Source organism: Lytechinus pictus, chromosome 3 (assembly GCF_037042905.1).
Source record: "Lytechinus pictus isolate F3 Inbred chromosome 3, Lp3.0, whole genome shotgun sequence".
NCBI classification, from domain to species: domain Eukaryota; kingdom Metazoa; phylum Echinodermata; class Echinoidea; order Temnopleuroida; family Toxopneustidae; genus Lytechinus; species Lytechinus pictus.
The window spans coordinates 45,541,352-45,560,164 of record NC_087247.1 but is presented as its reverse complement, the minus strand read 5'-3'; the positions used below and the strand labels follow the sequence as shown (position 1 = coordinate 45,560,164).

The following is an 18,813-nucleotide window of genomic DNA, read 5'->3' as shown; positions in this document are numbered from 1 at the left end:
TTCTTCCAAGAAATTTGGTGTACGTTACCATTTCTAATGGGGTATTTTCAAACATAATGTTCATCGGTAACTTGTCTATGGAATTACTAAATAACATGTATTTTGTTTTGTTAAGGTTCAAAGATAATCGATTGGCTCTTAATATCCATTCAGTAACATTAATAAGTTCAGAATTGATAATGAAAGCCTCCATAGATCTAGAGCCGGAAAGTAAACGTATAGCTATAGGAAGGGGCTGCGGAACGGTTTTGAAAGTGTTGGGGCGGGGGGTGACCATGCAAAATATCATAAACAGATGGTCGTTTTTCCGTTTTTGTAAACGGTTTTGGAAAAAAAGGTGCGGGGATGAAGCCCCCGCAGCCCCCCCCCCCCCCCGTTTCCGCGGCCCCTGATAGGTTCCACATATAAGTGCATCCTGTAATGGTGACTGCCAGTTATACCGTTTTTTCTTTTTACTTTTCTCTCTTAATGGTGAGGGAGATTGGGAGGGGGAGGTGGGGGCAAACGTGTTAGTAGCTCGATATTACAACATGCTAGGGTTATTGGTTTAATATTTCTATATCTTTAATAAAGAACTTGGTCGTAGGCCTATGAGATATGATCTAACTAAGCCACAATAGGGTAAGGGTCAGTGGTATAAAATTGAGGGATTGAGCATGGTGTATGTGGCAAATTTAAACCAAAAAATGCGAGCGAGCAAAGCAAGAAAGGTAATATACGACTTTGAAAATATTGATATATTTTAATCTTTTCATTTCCCTTTATTTATTCTCATTTACTCTTGACCATGGAACTTCTATAGGCCAGTGGATAGGGCCTATATAATCAGCGACATATAGCCGGAGCTCAACTTTAACAAAAAAATGTTGTAAAATAGTGTTATTTCGTCAATTGGGTTACATCAAGGTGTTTTTGTTTATTTTCCGCTTTGTCTTAATTTTTCTGAGCTAGAACCTTTATTTCAATTTGAATTGATAAGACTAGTTATTCATATGGTATAAATTATTCAACTAATAATAGCTTTAAGAATAATCACAATTAACATATGATGATGATAATAATTGTAATAATAATGATTATAATCATTTTTATAATCATAATATCATAATAATGATGATAAGAATAATGATAATAATCATAATGATAATGATGATAATAATAATAATGATAATGATGATGATAATAATGATAATAATAATGATTATAATAATTTTTTCTTCTTTTCTTTTTCTTTCTTCTTCATTTCAATCTCTTTATTCTTCTTCTCATTCTTTCTTCGTCTTCTTGAGTATTGAACGTCGACTAAAAATACGCCTGAGCTCTGTCCATAGAAACTTAATTGTTTCATCAATCTCATTGAATTATTACAAATTTGTATGCTCCTTCCTCTATAATGTTGTGACGCCCATGATTAATTTTCATCATTGTTCAAGAAAAAAAGAGACTATTTTCAATAAGTATTCCTTGTATAAACTTACATTTAGCTTTAATCATCTCACATTGGTCCCACCGAGTTAAAGATTAATTCGCACTTTAGACTCCATATCAGCCTTCATCTTCAATAGTGGATAACAGTGTCGAAATGCATAATCATTTTTGCGATAAACCTATAATTCGTGTACGAATTCCAGGCAACAATGATCTACGTGCAAGAAACTGCAGTTAATTTACTTCTATTTCACAATTTATCTGCCCTAAAACATTAAACAAACGAGAGAAAAATTTTGTCGAATATTGTCATCAGAGGCATATGTAACTACACGGTGATGGAGTAATTATTTGAGTTCAATATAACGAAACTAATAACAACAAATACGTGGAGAATATACTGCATCAGTATCCCATTTTTTATGTATATATTCTAAAATCGAATTATATACGCAATTGAAAACATGTTCAGGACTGTGTTATTGGTCGCATTTGTCGTCAGTTCAGCATACTCAGGTGAGTGATAAAGACAATCATGGTTATATTTCAAAATTCAAAGTATAGCTATATATTTAGCGTGTTTACACCCTGGATCTGCAAGTGAACGGATGGATAGATTAATTGCTGAAAACCATTATTTCATTTGTTATTCATGAATGCTTGGATAATGGGCAGTGTCGGGTTAGGGGGGGGGGGTTGTGGGGACGGGAAGCCAACAAAACATCACCCACGCTTCTTTATACTTCTTTGTAGTCCCATTTCTTCTTTCTTCCATTTCCTTTCCGTTCTTTCCATTTTTTTTTATAATCGGAGGAGTTTGTAATCTAATATTTTCATGAAGCAATTTTGATTTATGCGAAACTGTAGAGGAAGACTCTATGTGAAAGAAAGGGATGAAGAGAACATTGGTAGGCGTAGCTTAAATCAAGGTTCCCCAGAGCTATGGAAAAATTGGTGGTGCCGAAAAAAATGTCTCTGCCGGAAATCGAACCCGGGCCCCCAGTTTGGAACGCCGGTACCTTAATTACTAGACCACAGAGACGGGTTGGTTGCTAGGGAAACATATTTTCGACACCATACCAATTATAATTTCCTTTGTCGGGTGTAGGTGAGTTTTGAACAATGACAAGCCATCAATTTTTCCAAAGGGCAGATAGCTCTGGGGAACCTTGATTTAAGCTACGCCTACTATTGTTCTCTTCATCCGTTTCTTTCACAAAATATTTAAATAAAAGAGTTGCAAAGCTGTTGTACATGCAGTGGCGTACCGTGGGTCACGGCATTGGGGGGGGGGGGCACCAGCACAAAAATTGAGTTGAAGTTTTTATAATATTCAGACCTAAAAAGGGACATGATAAGCAAATTTTTGTAATCATGATATGTATCTGTCTCGCTAAACAAACAATGCGAGCGCGAAGCGCGAGCTGAAATTTTTGTATATATTGACAAACAAACGGACATTTTAAGGACTATATTTTAGGAATCATTTAGGAGTATACATATCTCACCATAGTCTTCTAGTGCGAGTGCCAAGCGTTTGTTGATTTTGTTAGAATTACATCTAAATACATGAAGCACTAGTAGTAATTGGAATCATGATTAACATACCCATCTCACTAATCATATATTGCGAGCGCGAAGCGCGAGCTGAAAATTTAGGAAATTCAGACGAGAAGAGGGAAATTTTAAGGATTGTTTGTAGGGATTCACAAATACCATATGTATTTCGCTAACCAAATGATGCGAGCGCGAAGCGCGAGCTGAATTTTTTGTTTATAATTGACCCCAAACAGGGATATTTTAAGGACTATTTTTCAAGGAATCCATTAAAAGTACACATATCTCGCCAAAGTCATCTAATGAGAGTGCCAAGCGCATCCTGATTTTGTTAGAATTACATCTAAACACATGAAGCATCTTTTGCAGTCATTGTAATCATAATTATCATACACATCTCACTCATCAAATATTTCGAGCGCGAAGCGCGAGCTGAAAATTTGACCTGAAAAGGGGCATTTTAAGGCTTGTTTGTAGGAATTCACGAAGACCATACATATTTCTCTAACCAAATGATGCGAGCGCGAAGCGCAAGCTGACAATTTTTGATATTCATATCAGAAAAAGGGACATTTTAAGGACTGATTTTAGGATTTCATGAAAAGCAGACATATCTCACCAAATGCGAACCTAAGCACGGGCAGAAAATGTTTGATATAAGGACCTTAAAATGGGGCAATCACTTTAAGTAGTCATGAAAAGAAGCATGTCACTACATAAAACAATAATAATTCGAAGTGCGAGGAAATATATTTGGTGTATATAGACTTGAAAACGGGAGGTTTTAGTACAACAGAATTAATATATCTCGTTAAACAGACAATGCGAGCACCAGGAACAAGACATAGACCCTGAGCAAATTATGTTTCATAAAGTTATGAAAAAAAATGTTTTTATGTAATATAAGCTAATTATAACATAACATTATAATGGTTTTCAGCCATTAAGTCTTCCTCTTCAGTTTCGCATAAATCAAAATTGCTTCATGAACTTATTAGATTACAAACTCCTCTGATTATAAAACTATATAATGTATTCATAGAATTTGATCATGTTGATTGACTGAGAGAAATGTAGGCAATCGAAACACTTTTTTCTAAGAGAATGTGATAGTCATTTGTCATAACATGAAGGGGGGGGGGAGTATAGGAATGAAGATCCCCAAATTTTTGTTGCCAATTTTCTTAAACCCCACTGGTTTACCCTTGCCACGATCCCCCTTTTTTTTTTACTAATCCCCTTGCTCGAATTACTCGGGTTTTTTTAGCTGGTGACGATAAAGGTGGAGAAGGTGCATGTGCGTTACCCTGGATTCAATTTGAAGACCAGTGTTACACCGAACCTGGTTATACCTCTGGTACTTTTAGGACTTGGAGCGATGCTAGAGAGGAATGCATCAGGATAGGTGGAGACTTAGCCATCATTAACTCCCAACATGCTCAGGGTAGGTTTATCTTATAATGGAGAATCTTATGCAGCGGGGGAGGGGATGGGAGGAGTGATTGACCGATCATTACTGCAGGAATGAAATCAGGGTGGGGGCGTTTCATGGACGGACTTGTCGGATTTTGTTTCCGACATTTTTTTAAATCAGACAGTTCACCTATTAAAAGTCTAACAATAAAAAATCAGTGCTTCTACTCCAATCAAAACTTTAAAAATCTCAAGGGGCTCCTTTTAAGGGAACTTATACAGCAAGGCAAAAACATTTTTTTCAAAGCATTACCTTAAAGTTTAGGAAACATAATGGGCACTTTAACAGCAACAGACTGCTGCAGGGGCCGCGGAAGCGGGGTGGCTGGGGGCTTCAGCCCCCCACTTTTTTCCAAAACCATGTACAAAAACATAACAATGACCATATGATTGTGATTTTTTGCATGGTCAGTCCCCCCCCCCCCCGCTTTTGGCTCAGCCCCTCCACTTTGAAAACCGTTCCGCGGCCCCTGTGCTGTATTCATAACTGTACATCATTAGGAATCAATTTTGGTTTGGGTTGCAGGGGCCCTTTGTTACTGAGAATCCCTATGTGGGAATATGATTTTGTTTTGTATATACCTTTTTTAGTTCAACGTGATACGAATGTCAATGAATGTGCAGAAGACTAAAAAAACATTTCTTCGTAAACTCTGTATGTAACCAGCCTATCTGACAGCAGTGATGGAATATGAACTACATGATGTTTGGATTGGTTTATCAAACGGCCAATCCACACCAACGTTTACTTGGATCGATGGTTCCTCACTCAACTACACAAACTGGGGTCGAGAGCAACCGGACGGATATCCGGAGAGTACCGGACCAAATCCACCGGTATGCATTTAGATTATTCTCTGTATTATTTTGTTAAAAAGATATTTGTAATCTTGTCAAATGCACCAATTTTTTTTGATATGGTGGAATTGTCCTTTATACTTCTAAATTTAAAATCGATATGTATATATTGATGGGTTTGATAGTTTTACAATTCATTTACCGTCTTATTTTTATTCTTATAAAATGTGGAACTAAATGATTTATAAATGAATCAATCACACTGGCATTTATCCAACGCACTTTTCGAAGAGGGAGTGGCCAGTACAACCTTCCACAACTTTTTCATCGAATAATCAATATTGTTGTTTAAATCATGCAAATCCATCTTTACATTCCATTTAAATAATTAAATTGGCTCCATGTGCATTAGAAAAGCACAAAATCTCTCTCTCGGCCACTCGCTCCCTCGCTTAATCTTGACGACTTGAACCGCGATGATATGGCTTTGTTGCAAAGATTGAATTAACTGCATCACGAGAGTATGGTTGTATAGTAAATATTAATAATTCTATTATTTGTTTTGGCATTTTAATGACTTTAACCGTATGGCTATGTGGACCTTTGATCATAGAACAATCAGTATAGTTTAAATACACTTGCGTAAAGTTTATCCCCTCATGGGTCATTACTCATTACACTAATCTAGCCTATCAGATTTATTTATGAGTGCACATAGTTTTAAACAACTCACTATACGCTCGCAATGTTAGATATAGTTCTATTTAAATGCATCGCTATACTTATACATTTTGATAGGCATTTTTGGACATCATGCAATCCTCCAAACACTGAAAATTTGCTCGCTTGATTCGCTCGTTCGTATACCAATGAGCGCAAGTTGTCATAATCAACTGTTTACTCACTATAGTTTTATAAAAATAAACTGTTTACTCACTAGTTTTATGTCAAAATACAACCATGCAATAGAAAAATAAGAATCGGTCAAGACGAAAAGAGAGAAATACATTATATTATGTACAAGTTTGAGGTACACTCCCTTAGAAAATGCTGTTGTTTTGGGTGATTTTTTTTAGCTCAATATATATAATTGTTATCATCCTCAACTGCTCCACTCGACTGCTCAGATCAGATTTAAGCCACTGAACTATGAATTTAAAAAAATGCTGTTTTCTTAGAAAAGTGAGAACGATTTTGTCTAATACACATTATTACACATAATTTCATGTATATTTTTATTTAAAAAATATATGTAAAAACCATCAATGATTAATTGAAAGATGGAAAATAAAGAAATCACATTTGGGCAACTGCTCGCCTCTGAAGTAACAAAAACAAACTTGAGAAATTTTCGTCAATGTCGTTCATTTTAAGATCCTATTATTCAAAGCAACTTGAATTCAGCTTGAGTTGTTGTAACCGATCTTCTCAGCAAACTCTACAAACAAAATAATGAAGATGTTCTTAATACAAACGAAAAGATATACGAAAGGTCAACGATTCAGTTGATTTATTGATGGATTGGCAGGGATATCTTATGAATAGATTATAACGAATCATTATGACTGTTTCCATTCAGTTTGATTTGGTTTAATTTAGTTAAAGGACAAGTTCACCCCAACAAAAACTTGATTTGAATAAAAAGAGAAAAATTCAACGAGCATAACACTGAAAATTTCATCAAAATCGGATGTAAAATAAGAAAGTTATGACATTTTAAAGTTTCGCTTCATTTCACAAAACAGTTATATGCGCATCCCGGTCGGTATGCAAATGAGGGAACCGATGACATCACTCACTCACTATTTATTTTGTATTTTATTATATGAAATATGAAATATTTTGATTTTCTTGTCATTGTCATGTGAAATGAAGTTTCATTCCTCCCTGAACACGTAGAATTCCATTATTTTAACATTTTGTGGTTCAGGCAATGAGGTCCTAATCGTCAAATTTGTAAAAATTGAAATATTGTATTATTCAAACAATAAAAAACAAAAGAAATAGTGAGTGAGTGACATAATCGACTCTCTAATTTGGATGTCACTGGCTCGTTCATATAACTATTTTGTTAAAAATAAGCGAAACTTTGAAATGTCATAACTTTCTTATTTTACATCCGATTTTGATGAAATTTTTGCATTGTGCTTATCTGATTTTTCTCTATTGATTCAAATCAACATTTTTCTGAGGTGGACTTGACCTTTAAGTTTAAGTTAGTGAATTTCACATTTAGCCTCGCTTTCTGTTACATTATCCTTACAATATGAACCCACATAATGGCAGAACTGTTGTTTTATCATTTCAATTCATTCGTTATTCTTTTAATCATCGGTATAAGTTCTTGTTACTATTGATTACTTTTAACAGAATTATTAAGCGAATCCAGCATCCATATTATAATTCATTTTTAGGCATGTGTTGTTATGATGTCGATCAAAACAGAAGCTGGGAAGTGGAATGACCAGAATTGTGATCGACAGTTACCTTATTACTGTCAGAAACCAGTAGGTAAGTAATAACCCATGTGGGGTTAGGAGATGGGAATTCAAGAAGTCTCCGAAATCTCAACCACGATACGCCGTTAAAATCAAGATTATTTTACTGGACATGCTGAATATAAAACTTCAATAGAGGGATGGGTCTTTCTTTTATCTCCTCTTTTTCTTAGTGTGTATCCGAGAGAGAGAAGAAAGAATAGAAAAAATTGAAAAAGAGATGATTGTTCGTGTAAATGCGGCAAACCTTATATCTTTATTTTAAAAAAATTGTGAGCAATCTTGCCCTCCATCAAATACTCTAATGTTGCCCCTTGGCTGTGGGATGATTGAAACACAAAGTCTAAAAAGGGTATAAATGCTTGTTTAAGTTGTGTCTAAGTTTTAGGCTTAGACACGGGTGCCGATATTCTGAAGTTCAGTTTTACTTATGCCATTTAACTCTGTGTTAACATTATGGGAAGTCAAAATTCCAATTGCGTTTAAATTATATCTTTCCTATCATTACCTGGCTCTTTCCTTATTTTTTTTATGATAAAAAAAAACTATTTCAGTAATCGTTCCCAATCAGTTATGAATGATTTGAGTGTCGAATGAGCCGACTTATCGAAATTGTATACTGTTAGGGATACCTGTAACGATTGGCTGTACATTATAAACCACGACTTTAAACCAGAATTTGATTATATCCCGAGTTCAGAATACGGAATAGATAGTTTAAAAGAACAAATTGAATTATGGACTAGGTTACTATGATAAGGAGAGTGGTTAGGGGCATGCCCTTCAGATGAAAGCCGTTATAGGGATAATAACGTCATTGTTAAACTGCCCCTTTTCCTATTTATTTTCGCAGATCCGAGCCTGACACCCCCTCCACCGGGAGGTATTTCACTTTGTAGAGCGGGTTATATTTCTTACTTCCAGGGGTGTTTTAAATATGTATCCGATAATCTGAATTATGATGAGGCTGAGACCGCTTGCGCCAAAGACATGACGCATCTGGCAACAATCGGTGACGCATACGATGAGGCTTTTATCGAGACGCTCATGTACGAAAACGGACACAACTCGGCATGGATAGGACTGCGCAAGCAACAGGTATAGGCCTTCTATCAGGGGGCGGATCCAGGATTTTAGTTTTTTAAAGGGGGAGCCCAGAAAATGATCAACTTTTTTCGCATTTACAGAAAAGCTAAAATTTTATGTTTTATAAAAGGCAATTACGACATATATATGACACATGTGATACGTTTTAATATGGTAGTTATTATGCGAAAATAGTATGACGATGAACAAAATAATGAAGAAAAAACAATTGAATTTCGTTCAAGAGTGTAGGAATGAATAGATAATGGGAAACGAGAAAGAGAGTGAAAGGGATATGGGTCAACGCTATATCGGGGTGTTTCACTTCATCTTTTATCTGGATTTTAATAAGCCAGTTCACGGTTAGCTCATGATCAACTTTTCTCAAATGACCTTTGTGATTTTTCATTAGGATAAGCACTATCATTTTCAAATGTAGATGTTGCGTAAGCTTTACCGGTAGAGTATTCAAATTCTAAGAACAAAAGGCATTGTATAGACCAGGGGAGCGTTTCATGGAAGGACTTGTCGGACGTTTTATCCGACAGCTACTATGGTAACAGTGACTCTCAGCCAATCATTATCAAGGAAAGTTGTCAGATCTGACAACTTGTCGGACGAAAATGTTGATGAAACGCCCCCCAGGTGACTAGAATAGTACATCAGGGATAAAGATTGGAAATCTGTTTTATTGTCTGCCTTTGGCATATTTGACTATTGTTTAGGCTACTGTCAAATACCAGTGATTATGAAGGCTCTAGTTATTACTCTTACTTGGATGTGATAAAATGAATATATATTTTGAAAGGAATACATGAATAATCATCAAATCACAAATACCTATGTCAGTGAAATTGAAAGCCACCTTCATGGTTTATCTCCAATGACCTTTTTCTGCTCGTGCGCAGTTTACAACCGTGAACAGGCTTATTCTTTATTAGGGCGGTGATCAGGACTTGATCCGTACGATATTATACATTTTAGTTTTGTATCCACATACTATAGGATTCTGTCTACGAATGGAATGATGGTTGGCCTGTATACTACACTGCGTGGGGTGCAGGGGAACCGTCTGGGGGAGAGGGGGAAGGGTGTGTCGAAGCCACCATTCTAGGACATTGGGATGATACCATGTGCACCAAGGGACAACCTTTCATCTGTAAATATACAGATAGTGAGTAAAACTTACTTTGCTTCTGCAGGGAATTTAGCAATGCCGCATTTTGATACCGTATGTTGTCATTCAATGATTCTATCCTCATTTTCATTTCTATCATCATTGTTGTTTATCATTATACAAGAAGTATTAACATTTTCCCTTGTTATAGGTATGTGGTGCCGGTATGTAGTAGTAGGCATGTTAATGATGTTGTGGCCATTATCATCTTTTTAAATATTGTCATCATTTTAAGTATTGTAGCAGCAGTTATTTTTTCATTCCTTGATAAATATTTGCATAATTTGCTTCTTTCAATAGCCTCAATACCAGTACCAGGGCCCACCTCAGATGGTTACTGTGAACAAGACTGGATAGAATACGGTTCACATTGCTATCTATTCATGACGAACATCGACGAAGTGCCGCGTACATGGTCAGAAGCTAACGAAGACTGCGTCGCAAACAAAGCAACGCTCTTAACGGTGCACAGTGAAGATGAAAACTACTTTATTCTTAGACAGTTGCAGTTGAGAAGCGCAGACGATGATACGACGAAGACACATGTCGAGGCAGCTGGTGACTTGTGGCTGGGAGTTTTGAGGAACGATGAAGGCCAGTTATTATTTTTTAATTCAAACTTTTGAAACGATAAAGTTTCGATTTGTGAATAAAAAAATGCGCATTAATCCTCAGGTAAACTGCTGGCGTCAGACGCACAAGACATGTTATTGAATGAAAGTTGAACATTATTCACAATGCCTCTAACATCGCAGTGATTATGTGGAATTATCTTTTACATTAATGTGGGCAATAGCGCAATGGAATATTTGAACTCATAAAAGTAACTCTTTTTAGTTTTTTCATACTTTGTATCTCCTTGCATAAATAGAAACGATACTTTTGACACATCGTTTCAAGACGTTTGCGACAGCTTTAGATTTGCAGCGCAAAAAAATGAACACTTTGTTGTTACATTTAAAAGAAACGAATAATATTATTTTAACAATAACAATGCGCCCTGGCAAGGTTTCTGTTCAATTTGCTGTTATGAGAGCATGTGTAAGATAGTCATCATTATACAACTCCCAAGAATGTTCTGTAATCTGATTGGTCCAAATCGGATCACATGATATTCAGCGAATTGCACTATTGCATCCAAAATGCACTATCCCGCACTCTGACGTCATACCAAATGTACTATCCTGCACTCTGACGTCAGAGTGCAGGATAGTGCGATGTCTGGAATTATCTAGAATTTTGATCAAAATATAGCATTCGGGGCAACTCAGTAACATGGGGAGGAAGGGGGTTGTATAAAACAAACAATGCACGCATTCTTGCGCATAGAGGACATAAATAATGAACTCTGTGTTCGACTCGCCAAATGGATATACCGCTCTCGGGCCTGCGGACCTCGGTGCGGTATATCCTGGCTCTTCTCGCACATCGTTCATTATTTGGCCCTGCATGCACGCGCTTACGTGCATTATTTGTATACTGTTTTGTTCATGCGCGTAACGATATTTTTGGCAAAGTAAAGCTCTTCACAGAAGTTACGTCGCAAATCTAGGACGAGAAGTTGAGTCTGAATTGTAGTATAATGGTGTAAGCAGTAATTATCGGGGGAGCGTTTCATCAACATTTCTATCAGACAAGTTGTCAGATCTGACATCTTTCCCTGATTTTGATTGGCTGAGAATCAATGTTACTATGGTAACTGTCGGATAAACGGGACTTGTCAGATAAAAGTCTGACAAGTTCTTCCATGAAACGCTTCCCGGGTCATGCTCATAGTATCATACTCGAACTTACGACGAGCTAGTTCCTAATTGTGATGTACTGTTTTTTATTTTTTATTTTAGGAGGTTTCGAGTATTTAGATTATGAACCAGTGGATTATGTGAACTGGGGAACAGGAGAACCGCATAACGGACAGAACACAGACTGTGTCGTCATGCAGACGGACATCGTAGGACATTGGGCTTCTTCACAATGCGATATCCTCAATAAATACGGATGCAAAAAAGCAAAACGTTCGTATTGATTCATCTTTCTCTATTCTACTAATAGCTGCTAATTATGTTCATGATGGTAGTAATTATTATTGATGATGTAAATAAGATAGGCCTAATGATGAATATGATTGTGAGTAATATCGCAACCATATATAAACAAAAATCTTTTGTGAAATATTTTTATGAAGGAGACATTAATAGTGCAATAAGCCATAAGTTTACATTTGATTACAAATGTCAACTGACAGTTTGGTTTAATGATTAGAACAGCAACATTTCAGCATAATTTGTATGTTACCAACATCACCATCATCACAGTAGGTAGAATGCCTGTAGTAAGTGCATGTGTAGCAGTTGCATTATAAAAGTAGTATAGTGGTATAGTAGTAGAAGTATAGCAGCAGCAGTAGTGATAGTGTAGTAGTAGCAGCCAGCCTGGTAGCATCAGCAGTAGAAGTAGGAAGTATTATTAGTTAGTAGTAATATAGTTGTAGAAAAAGTATAGGTTGAGGTGGGGAGTAGTGGTAATAGGAGTATTCATAGGTTAAGCCATATATAGCAGAAAACTCTAATCAAAGTTTGATGATATTTCAAAAAAATTATTTCATTTTTAAATTAAGGTTATGCTTGACTCTTCTATTCTATCTTAGTTCCTGTTACACCATCGCCACCTGCATCACAACCTCAAAGTGGTGAGTATGCATAAACTGGAATTTATCATGCAATTTAAAGAGGCTGCATTGCAATAAAACGCTTGTCAGAACGTTAAGAATAAATATCAATGGTGTGTTTCAATAGCTATGACAGTCTTACATGGAATTATAAAGTGAATGTTGCTTTTGAGATGTTGGGAATGGCAGAGAGCTTCCCAAGACAGCAAGTGCATGGCATTTTTTTTTGCATATCGCTTTTTCAAGAGAATACTCAGCTCGAAAATGTAGCTGATAAAATCTGCCTCTCCCTGAAAGAACATAATATTTAGAGACTAAAAACTGCGAAGCATATACATTTTGCACACTCCCTTTCAAGTTGATGTGAGAGAATTAAAGAATATATCAATCAGTATCTAACTATAAATAGTTTATGTGAATTAATTCGTTACAAAAATGATAAGCAACAGAAACAAGTTCACCAAGAGATACATAAATATAAAAAAATATCAACAACTTCATCACAGTAGGACTAATTATGATGTAGTTCAAAATCACAAATATAAGTTATTTCACTAATGTATTTTCCCTGATGTGCAGGAGGATCTACAGTTTCTAGTCAACCAATACTAAGCACATTAACAACATTATCTACATATACAACCAATGGGCCGTCAGATCCTTCAGGTACTATACATTACCATATTGATTATATCTGTTATAACGTCTCATTTCATAGTATCCATAAACGACCATGATTAATAAGTGTAGGATGATTTATTGTCCAATTCAATTTCAATTTCTTCAGTTCCATTTCTATAAAAATTGTAATTTCCATTTTTTAAATTTAATTTTCGGTTTTATTCATCAATCTCGATTGAAAACTGAATATCAGTCTCATTCCAGTCACTCCAAGTTTCAATCTCAATCTCATTTTCACCTTTATTTTAATTTTCAATTCAATCCATATTTAACTTTAAGTATTACAATTTACAATTTTACTTGCGAATTTAATTTTATGTTTGAGTCTCAGCCTCAGTCTAAACTTTGATTTCAATCTCCATTTCAAAATAAATCTCAGTCTCTTCCTCAATATAATGCAATTCTTAATTTCAAACTGTCTCATCCTAAATCTAAATTTGATTATCACCTTCAAACTCAGTCTTAATTTCTTATTTGTTCACAATATCAATCGAGCATCCATTCACATTTGATTTCAATGCTTAATTTCCATTGAAAATTTACTCTATACTTGTTGATCAAATTATTTTAATTATCCTCAATCATAATTAGAATTCATTTATAATGTTATTTTAATATAAATCATAGTTCCCGCTTTATGATATAATCACTTCATTGCGAGATTAAGTTGATTCTGCATTGTTACATTACTCTAGCCTTACTATCGCCTGGTGCAATAGCTGGTATCGCAATTGGGACCATTGCAGTTGCTGGACTCCTAGCCGCTGTCGTAGTCTATCTCATCGTTAACAAAAGGAAGTCGGTGCCACATTCACAATTCAACGATGAGATCGATATCTCTAGTTCCAAAGATGCTTCACGGCCGTGATTTACAACATAATTCTAATTCAGAATTAGACCAATACGAAGGAAAACATTCATATTTTACTGGCTTGTATTGGATTAATTCAAGCAAGTGCCTTTGAGCAGATGAAAACTGAAATGATGTTACATGATTAGAGATGTCAGGAAACATTGATAGCTATACCCTATATAGGAATATGTATTTAGCTTTAACACCGGAATGCCGGGAAAGCAAGAATTGCTGTAAGGCCTATACAACTTACTCCATTACAGAAATGTTCATATTATATTTACTTTGTCATGGGATGTATAGTTCTACTGGCATTTAATGATAGTTACCATGGTATTTATCACTGGGTGGGACACTTTCCGCAATAGTAATGCAACGGGGCCCGGGTCGGGTGATCTGAATATTGGTCCGAACACACTAAGAAATTCGGGTTCAATTTTACACCCCTAGGGGTGCACAGGCTTGTCCCTATACGAGTACCCCCTAGCGGTGCACACGTACACCCCGAATATGGGTGTACAGTGTGCACCCCTATTTGGGATGTCCATCTGCACTTTGGAGGGTGTACACGTCTACTCCTTAGGGTGCATAATGTATCCCCACCTAAAATAACAAAAAGATTGTCGAGACTACCGGTCCACTCACTTTCTGTATCGATTTTTTTATAGCTCATTTAGTTGGGACTCGAACTCCCCTCGTTTTATCTGTAGTCAAGATTCTTCCCGCTATGCCAGCGAGAAGGGCTGAGAGCGAATGAGGTCTCTAGCGATATGATCCGATTCCTTTTTTGACTTGTGCTTATAGTTGTGGTTCAACTATAGCTCTTATTACTGTAATTACTGTAATCAAATGTGTTTTTGAAACAATCATCATCACATAAATATTAAATTTTTTTTTTTAATGATTTCAGGTAAAAAGAAATGCGTTAGTGCATTGTTATTTCTGGTAATCTTCGATCACAAATCAACTTTATCTATACCATACGTCTATCAGCGAGACTGGTGGGGTGCGCACAAAGAGTAGATGGGTGAACAACAGCCACGGACTCTCGCATAAGAGCTAACTTGCACCTCAATGGTTTTGCGAGGTGTATGCACGTTTCGTACACCCCATTTGCACTGGGATTTCTTAGTGCGAACCTTAAAAAGGTGTTTCGGCGATTGTCTTTCAAGCTGTGGGTTAATTTTACCCCCGGATAAATTCTGGCCAGGTAACGTTTTAATATTTGACTGATTGATGCATGTGTGATGGTGGTCCCCAAGTCTGCGCACCTAACGATTTGAGTTAAGATTGAACATGAACTTCTTTTTATTCACAAAATCTTTCGATTAATAATGTTCCTCATATTATCATGAGTAAGTGTACCAAATATCTCATTAAAATTTGAAAGAAATATAGGATTTTCTTTGAAAAAACCTCGGGCAGTCATTTTCAGATTGAAAAAAAAATGATACCCCATGTCTGCGCACCCATTCACTTTGCACATGATTCTGGTATTTTAATGAGAAAGGCTGCATTTTGAGGCCGACACATGAAACGCCCAAAATTCATTATTTTTCCATTATTTTGAGTCGGATTTTTTAATGAATATCTGTCTATTACCGTGTTTACACTTAATCGGCATTTGAATCGGCTCGCGGTTCTGAACCGCGAGCCGATTCAGCATCGGCTTTTTCATAGCGTGTAAACGCGAGCAACTTGAATCGGCTCGCGGTTCAGAACCGGCAATTTGCACCACCAAAGTAGTAGGTTCTGAACCGCGAGCCGATGCAGAATCGGCTTTTTTACTACGTGTAAACAGAAAGCCGATTCTGCACCGGCAATTTGTGCGCATTTCAATTACTTTACCATTGTGACGTAATTGTAAGCGCACTGATCCAACGTTGTCTTTATTATGACGTATATTGTAGGTATGCGTATCATTTCAGGTTTTTGCATCGGCTCGCGGTTCTGAACCGCTATCTGTAACAACGTGTAAACGCAATCCAAATGCCGATTCTGCATCGGCATTTGGTTCAGAACCAATTGCCGATTAAGTGTAAACACGGTATATGAGGTGCATGTGTAAAGTTTGTGTTCGTGTTCGTTGCGTATCTTCTTTTACTAGAATCGCGCACTGATACGCGTGTGCGCAGACAAGGGGGACTGTGCAGATTTGGGGGAACTTGCCATACCAAGCTTTTGTACATCACGATTACACATTTATTAAGGCATATGACCTTTAATCAATTATATCAAAATAAATGTAAAGATAATCTTGACAAATGACTGCCACTATATTCCCAAGAATTGACACTGTAGAAGTTAACTAATTTTATAGACAGTGAAACATCGTTTTCAACGACGATGAAAAGCTTTTTATCATATTGCGGGTGCAGATGTTTATAGGAATTAAACGTCTGTAAAATTTACTATTCATATTTTAAGAAGTCATCCTTTTATATTAACCATTTTCACAGCTATTGTGTCGCTAATTAGTAATATCAAGCCGCATGCCATACCTCTGTAATCATGTAACATACACAGCCCAACTTGTGTTTCTTACTTGTTTCGGGGTGGGCAATTGATGAAAACCTTCTTACATCAGAGAGTTGTCTCTGGTTACATGTACAGTACGTGACTCATTCATAGACTTGCAAATGAAAACTAAATAGAGTTAAGGTCCTCCTATTATAAAGAATTACATTGTGTGGTTATAATTTAATTCATCAATAAAATGTAAACACTTGTCTGGGAAATTCAAACAAAAGTGCAACATGGGGCTCACTTTTTCCACATATATTATTCTTCGTCTTTGGTTTCATCTATCACACGGAAGCTTTAATGTTTGATAGACTGTTACGCTTGAATTAGCACTTTCCATTTTAGGTAAAACTCGCAGAAATGCTGATTTTCATGCTGTGCCAAGGATCAAAGGCGGAAAAAAAACGAATTGAACTTGCTGTATGTTTTTTGTAGTTTTTAGGCAATGGAAATAAAAAGATACATAGTAATCATTTCAAAACATACATTTAATTATTCTAACTATTAACAAATGTTTCATACTTTGTTTTAGGACACTATGAGTATATATTATATTTTGTTTATTTGGATATTACCCATGTGCTACTGTAAGCTCATTATTTTTGTTGATTTTTGTTCATAATAAATTTGCATTTATATGTATATTTTATTTGTATGTGGCAAAATGGATATAGAAATGAAATAAACCAATCAATTCAATTCAATTTGATTTATAACAATTTCCTTCTCAACATAACATTTTAACTTCCGGTAAACATAACCTTTAAGTTTTATTTGTTTGTCAGTTGGATATGAGGACATAAATTGAATCAAAATTATGTTAACAGAAGTTCATTTCAGAGAACAACATTTTCTTTTGTGATGAAAGGGGTTATATTTCATGCTCATACATTTGTTTCTCCAGACTTTCCACAGGCATGGCAAGGAATAATAGAAAGGAAAAAATCAATCATTTCATGCTACTTGTAAAGCAGATACAATGTTATTAAGGTGGTCGAGATGTTTTGTGTGTGTGTGGGGGGGGGGGGGGTGCCCCCGAAGTAGCGTTTTGTAAAGGAAACAATTTAGACGGAATAAGATATCTGGATATCAATCTTCTTATATAAAATCCATGTGCTCTTCGAGATGAACGTCTACTTTTATCAATAATAACTATTTCCAGTTTTTGCGCAAATTATTATACACGAATTTTTTAAAAGTAAGGGGTGCTCTCTCAAGCGGAAGATTTGTCGACGGTCATAACGTCACTCGCTTCAATAAAGGACAAGTCCACCCCAACAAAAAGATGATTTGAATAAAAAGAGAAAAATCCAACAAGCATAACACTGAACATTTCATCAAAATCGGATGTAAAATAAGAAAGTTATAAAGACATTTTAAAGTTTCGCTTAATTTCACAAAACAGTTATGTGCACATCCTGGTCGATATGCAAATGAGGTGACTGATCACGTCATCCACTCACTATTTTTTTTGTATTTTATTATATGAAATATGAAATATTCTAATTTTCTCCTCATTGTCAAGGGAAACAACAATTAATTCCTCCCTGAACATGTGGAATTGTTTGATGCTATATGATTCAAAATACAGCTCAATCTGTATTTTGGTACAATTTTCCTTGTTTAGAGAGTATCAGGGGAAATATATGTAAACATATATTGTGTGTGAAAAATGGAAAATAAATGTTTATTTGAATGAGAAATAAACATACAAACATACAGTGTATCGGAATTATCGCTATTCCAGGAAGGGGGGCAAGGATCTTATTATCCACAACAAAGCAAGAAATCGTGTTTTATCTTGAAACGATGAGGAGGGGTTAACTGTATGTACATGGATAAAGAGTAAATTTAAATACCATTATTCATAACAGGTGTACTCCGGGCTGAAAAAAATAAACCTAAATTAATAGGGTAAAATTTACTGATCAACGCTGAAAATTTCATCAAAATCTGAAAACAACGATGATAATTATTGAATTTTAAAATTTCGCAATATTTGATGAAAACAGTTATTATGCACACCGTCTTAAATATTCATTAGGTAGGTGATATTCCCACTTTTTTATTT

The 18,813-nt window shown here is 35.8% G+C and overlaps 1 protein-coding gene across 2 annotated transcripts; it reads left to right on the top strand.

Moving 5' to 3' along the window:
• The first annotated feature begins 1,598 nt into the window (after nucleotides 1-1,598).
• Nucleotides 1,599-17,476, top strand: LOC129256281 (macrophage mannose receptor 1-like). 2 transcript variants are annotated; one of them, XR_010293090.1, is made up of 12 exons: nucleotides 1,599-1,944; nucleotides 4,253-4,429; nucleotides 5,126-5,295; nucleotides 7,671-7,767; nucleotides 8,608-8,852; nucleotides 9,846-10,014; nucleotides 10,318-10,611; nucleotides 11,862-12,032; nucleotides 12,665-12,706; nucleotides 13,265-13,351; nucleotides 14,062-15,902; nucleotides 15,969-17,476. XR_010293090.1 is itself a non-coding variant. In XM_054894527.2 (11 exons), exons 1-11 carry the CDS (start codon nucleotides 1,893-1,895, stop codon nucleotides 14,232-14,234), a joined length of 1,677 nt encoding a protein of 558 aa, XP_054750502.2. In that variant the 5' UTR covers nucleotides 1,601-1,892; the 3' UTR covers nucleotides 14,235-17,444. The 2 variants fall into 2 exon arrangements, 1 of the variants encoding a protein (XP_054750502.2); XM_054894527.2 differs by having other exon boundaries at nucleotides 1,601-1,944; nucleotides 14,062-17,444.
• Nucleotides 17,477-18,813: the final 1,337 nt, after the last annotated feature.

Coding starts and splice junctions, on each gene's coding strand:
- LOC129256281 (XM_054894527.2), top strand. CDS start 1,893: ATGTTCAGGACTGTGTTATTGGTCGCATTTGTCGTCAGTTCAGCATAC. Junction 1,945..4,252: donor CGTCAGTTCAGCATACTCAG/GTGAGTGATAAA, acceptor GGGTTTTTTTAG/CTGGTGACGATAAAGGTGGA. Junction 4,430..5,125: donor TAACTCCCAACATGCTCAGG/GTAGGTTTATCT, acceptor GTATGTAACCAG/CCTATCTGACAGCAGTGATG.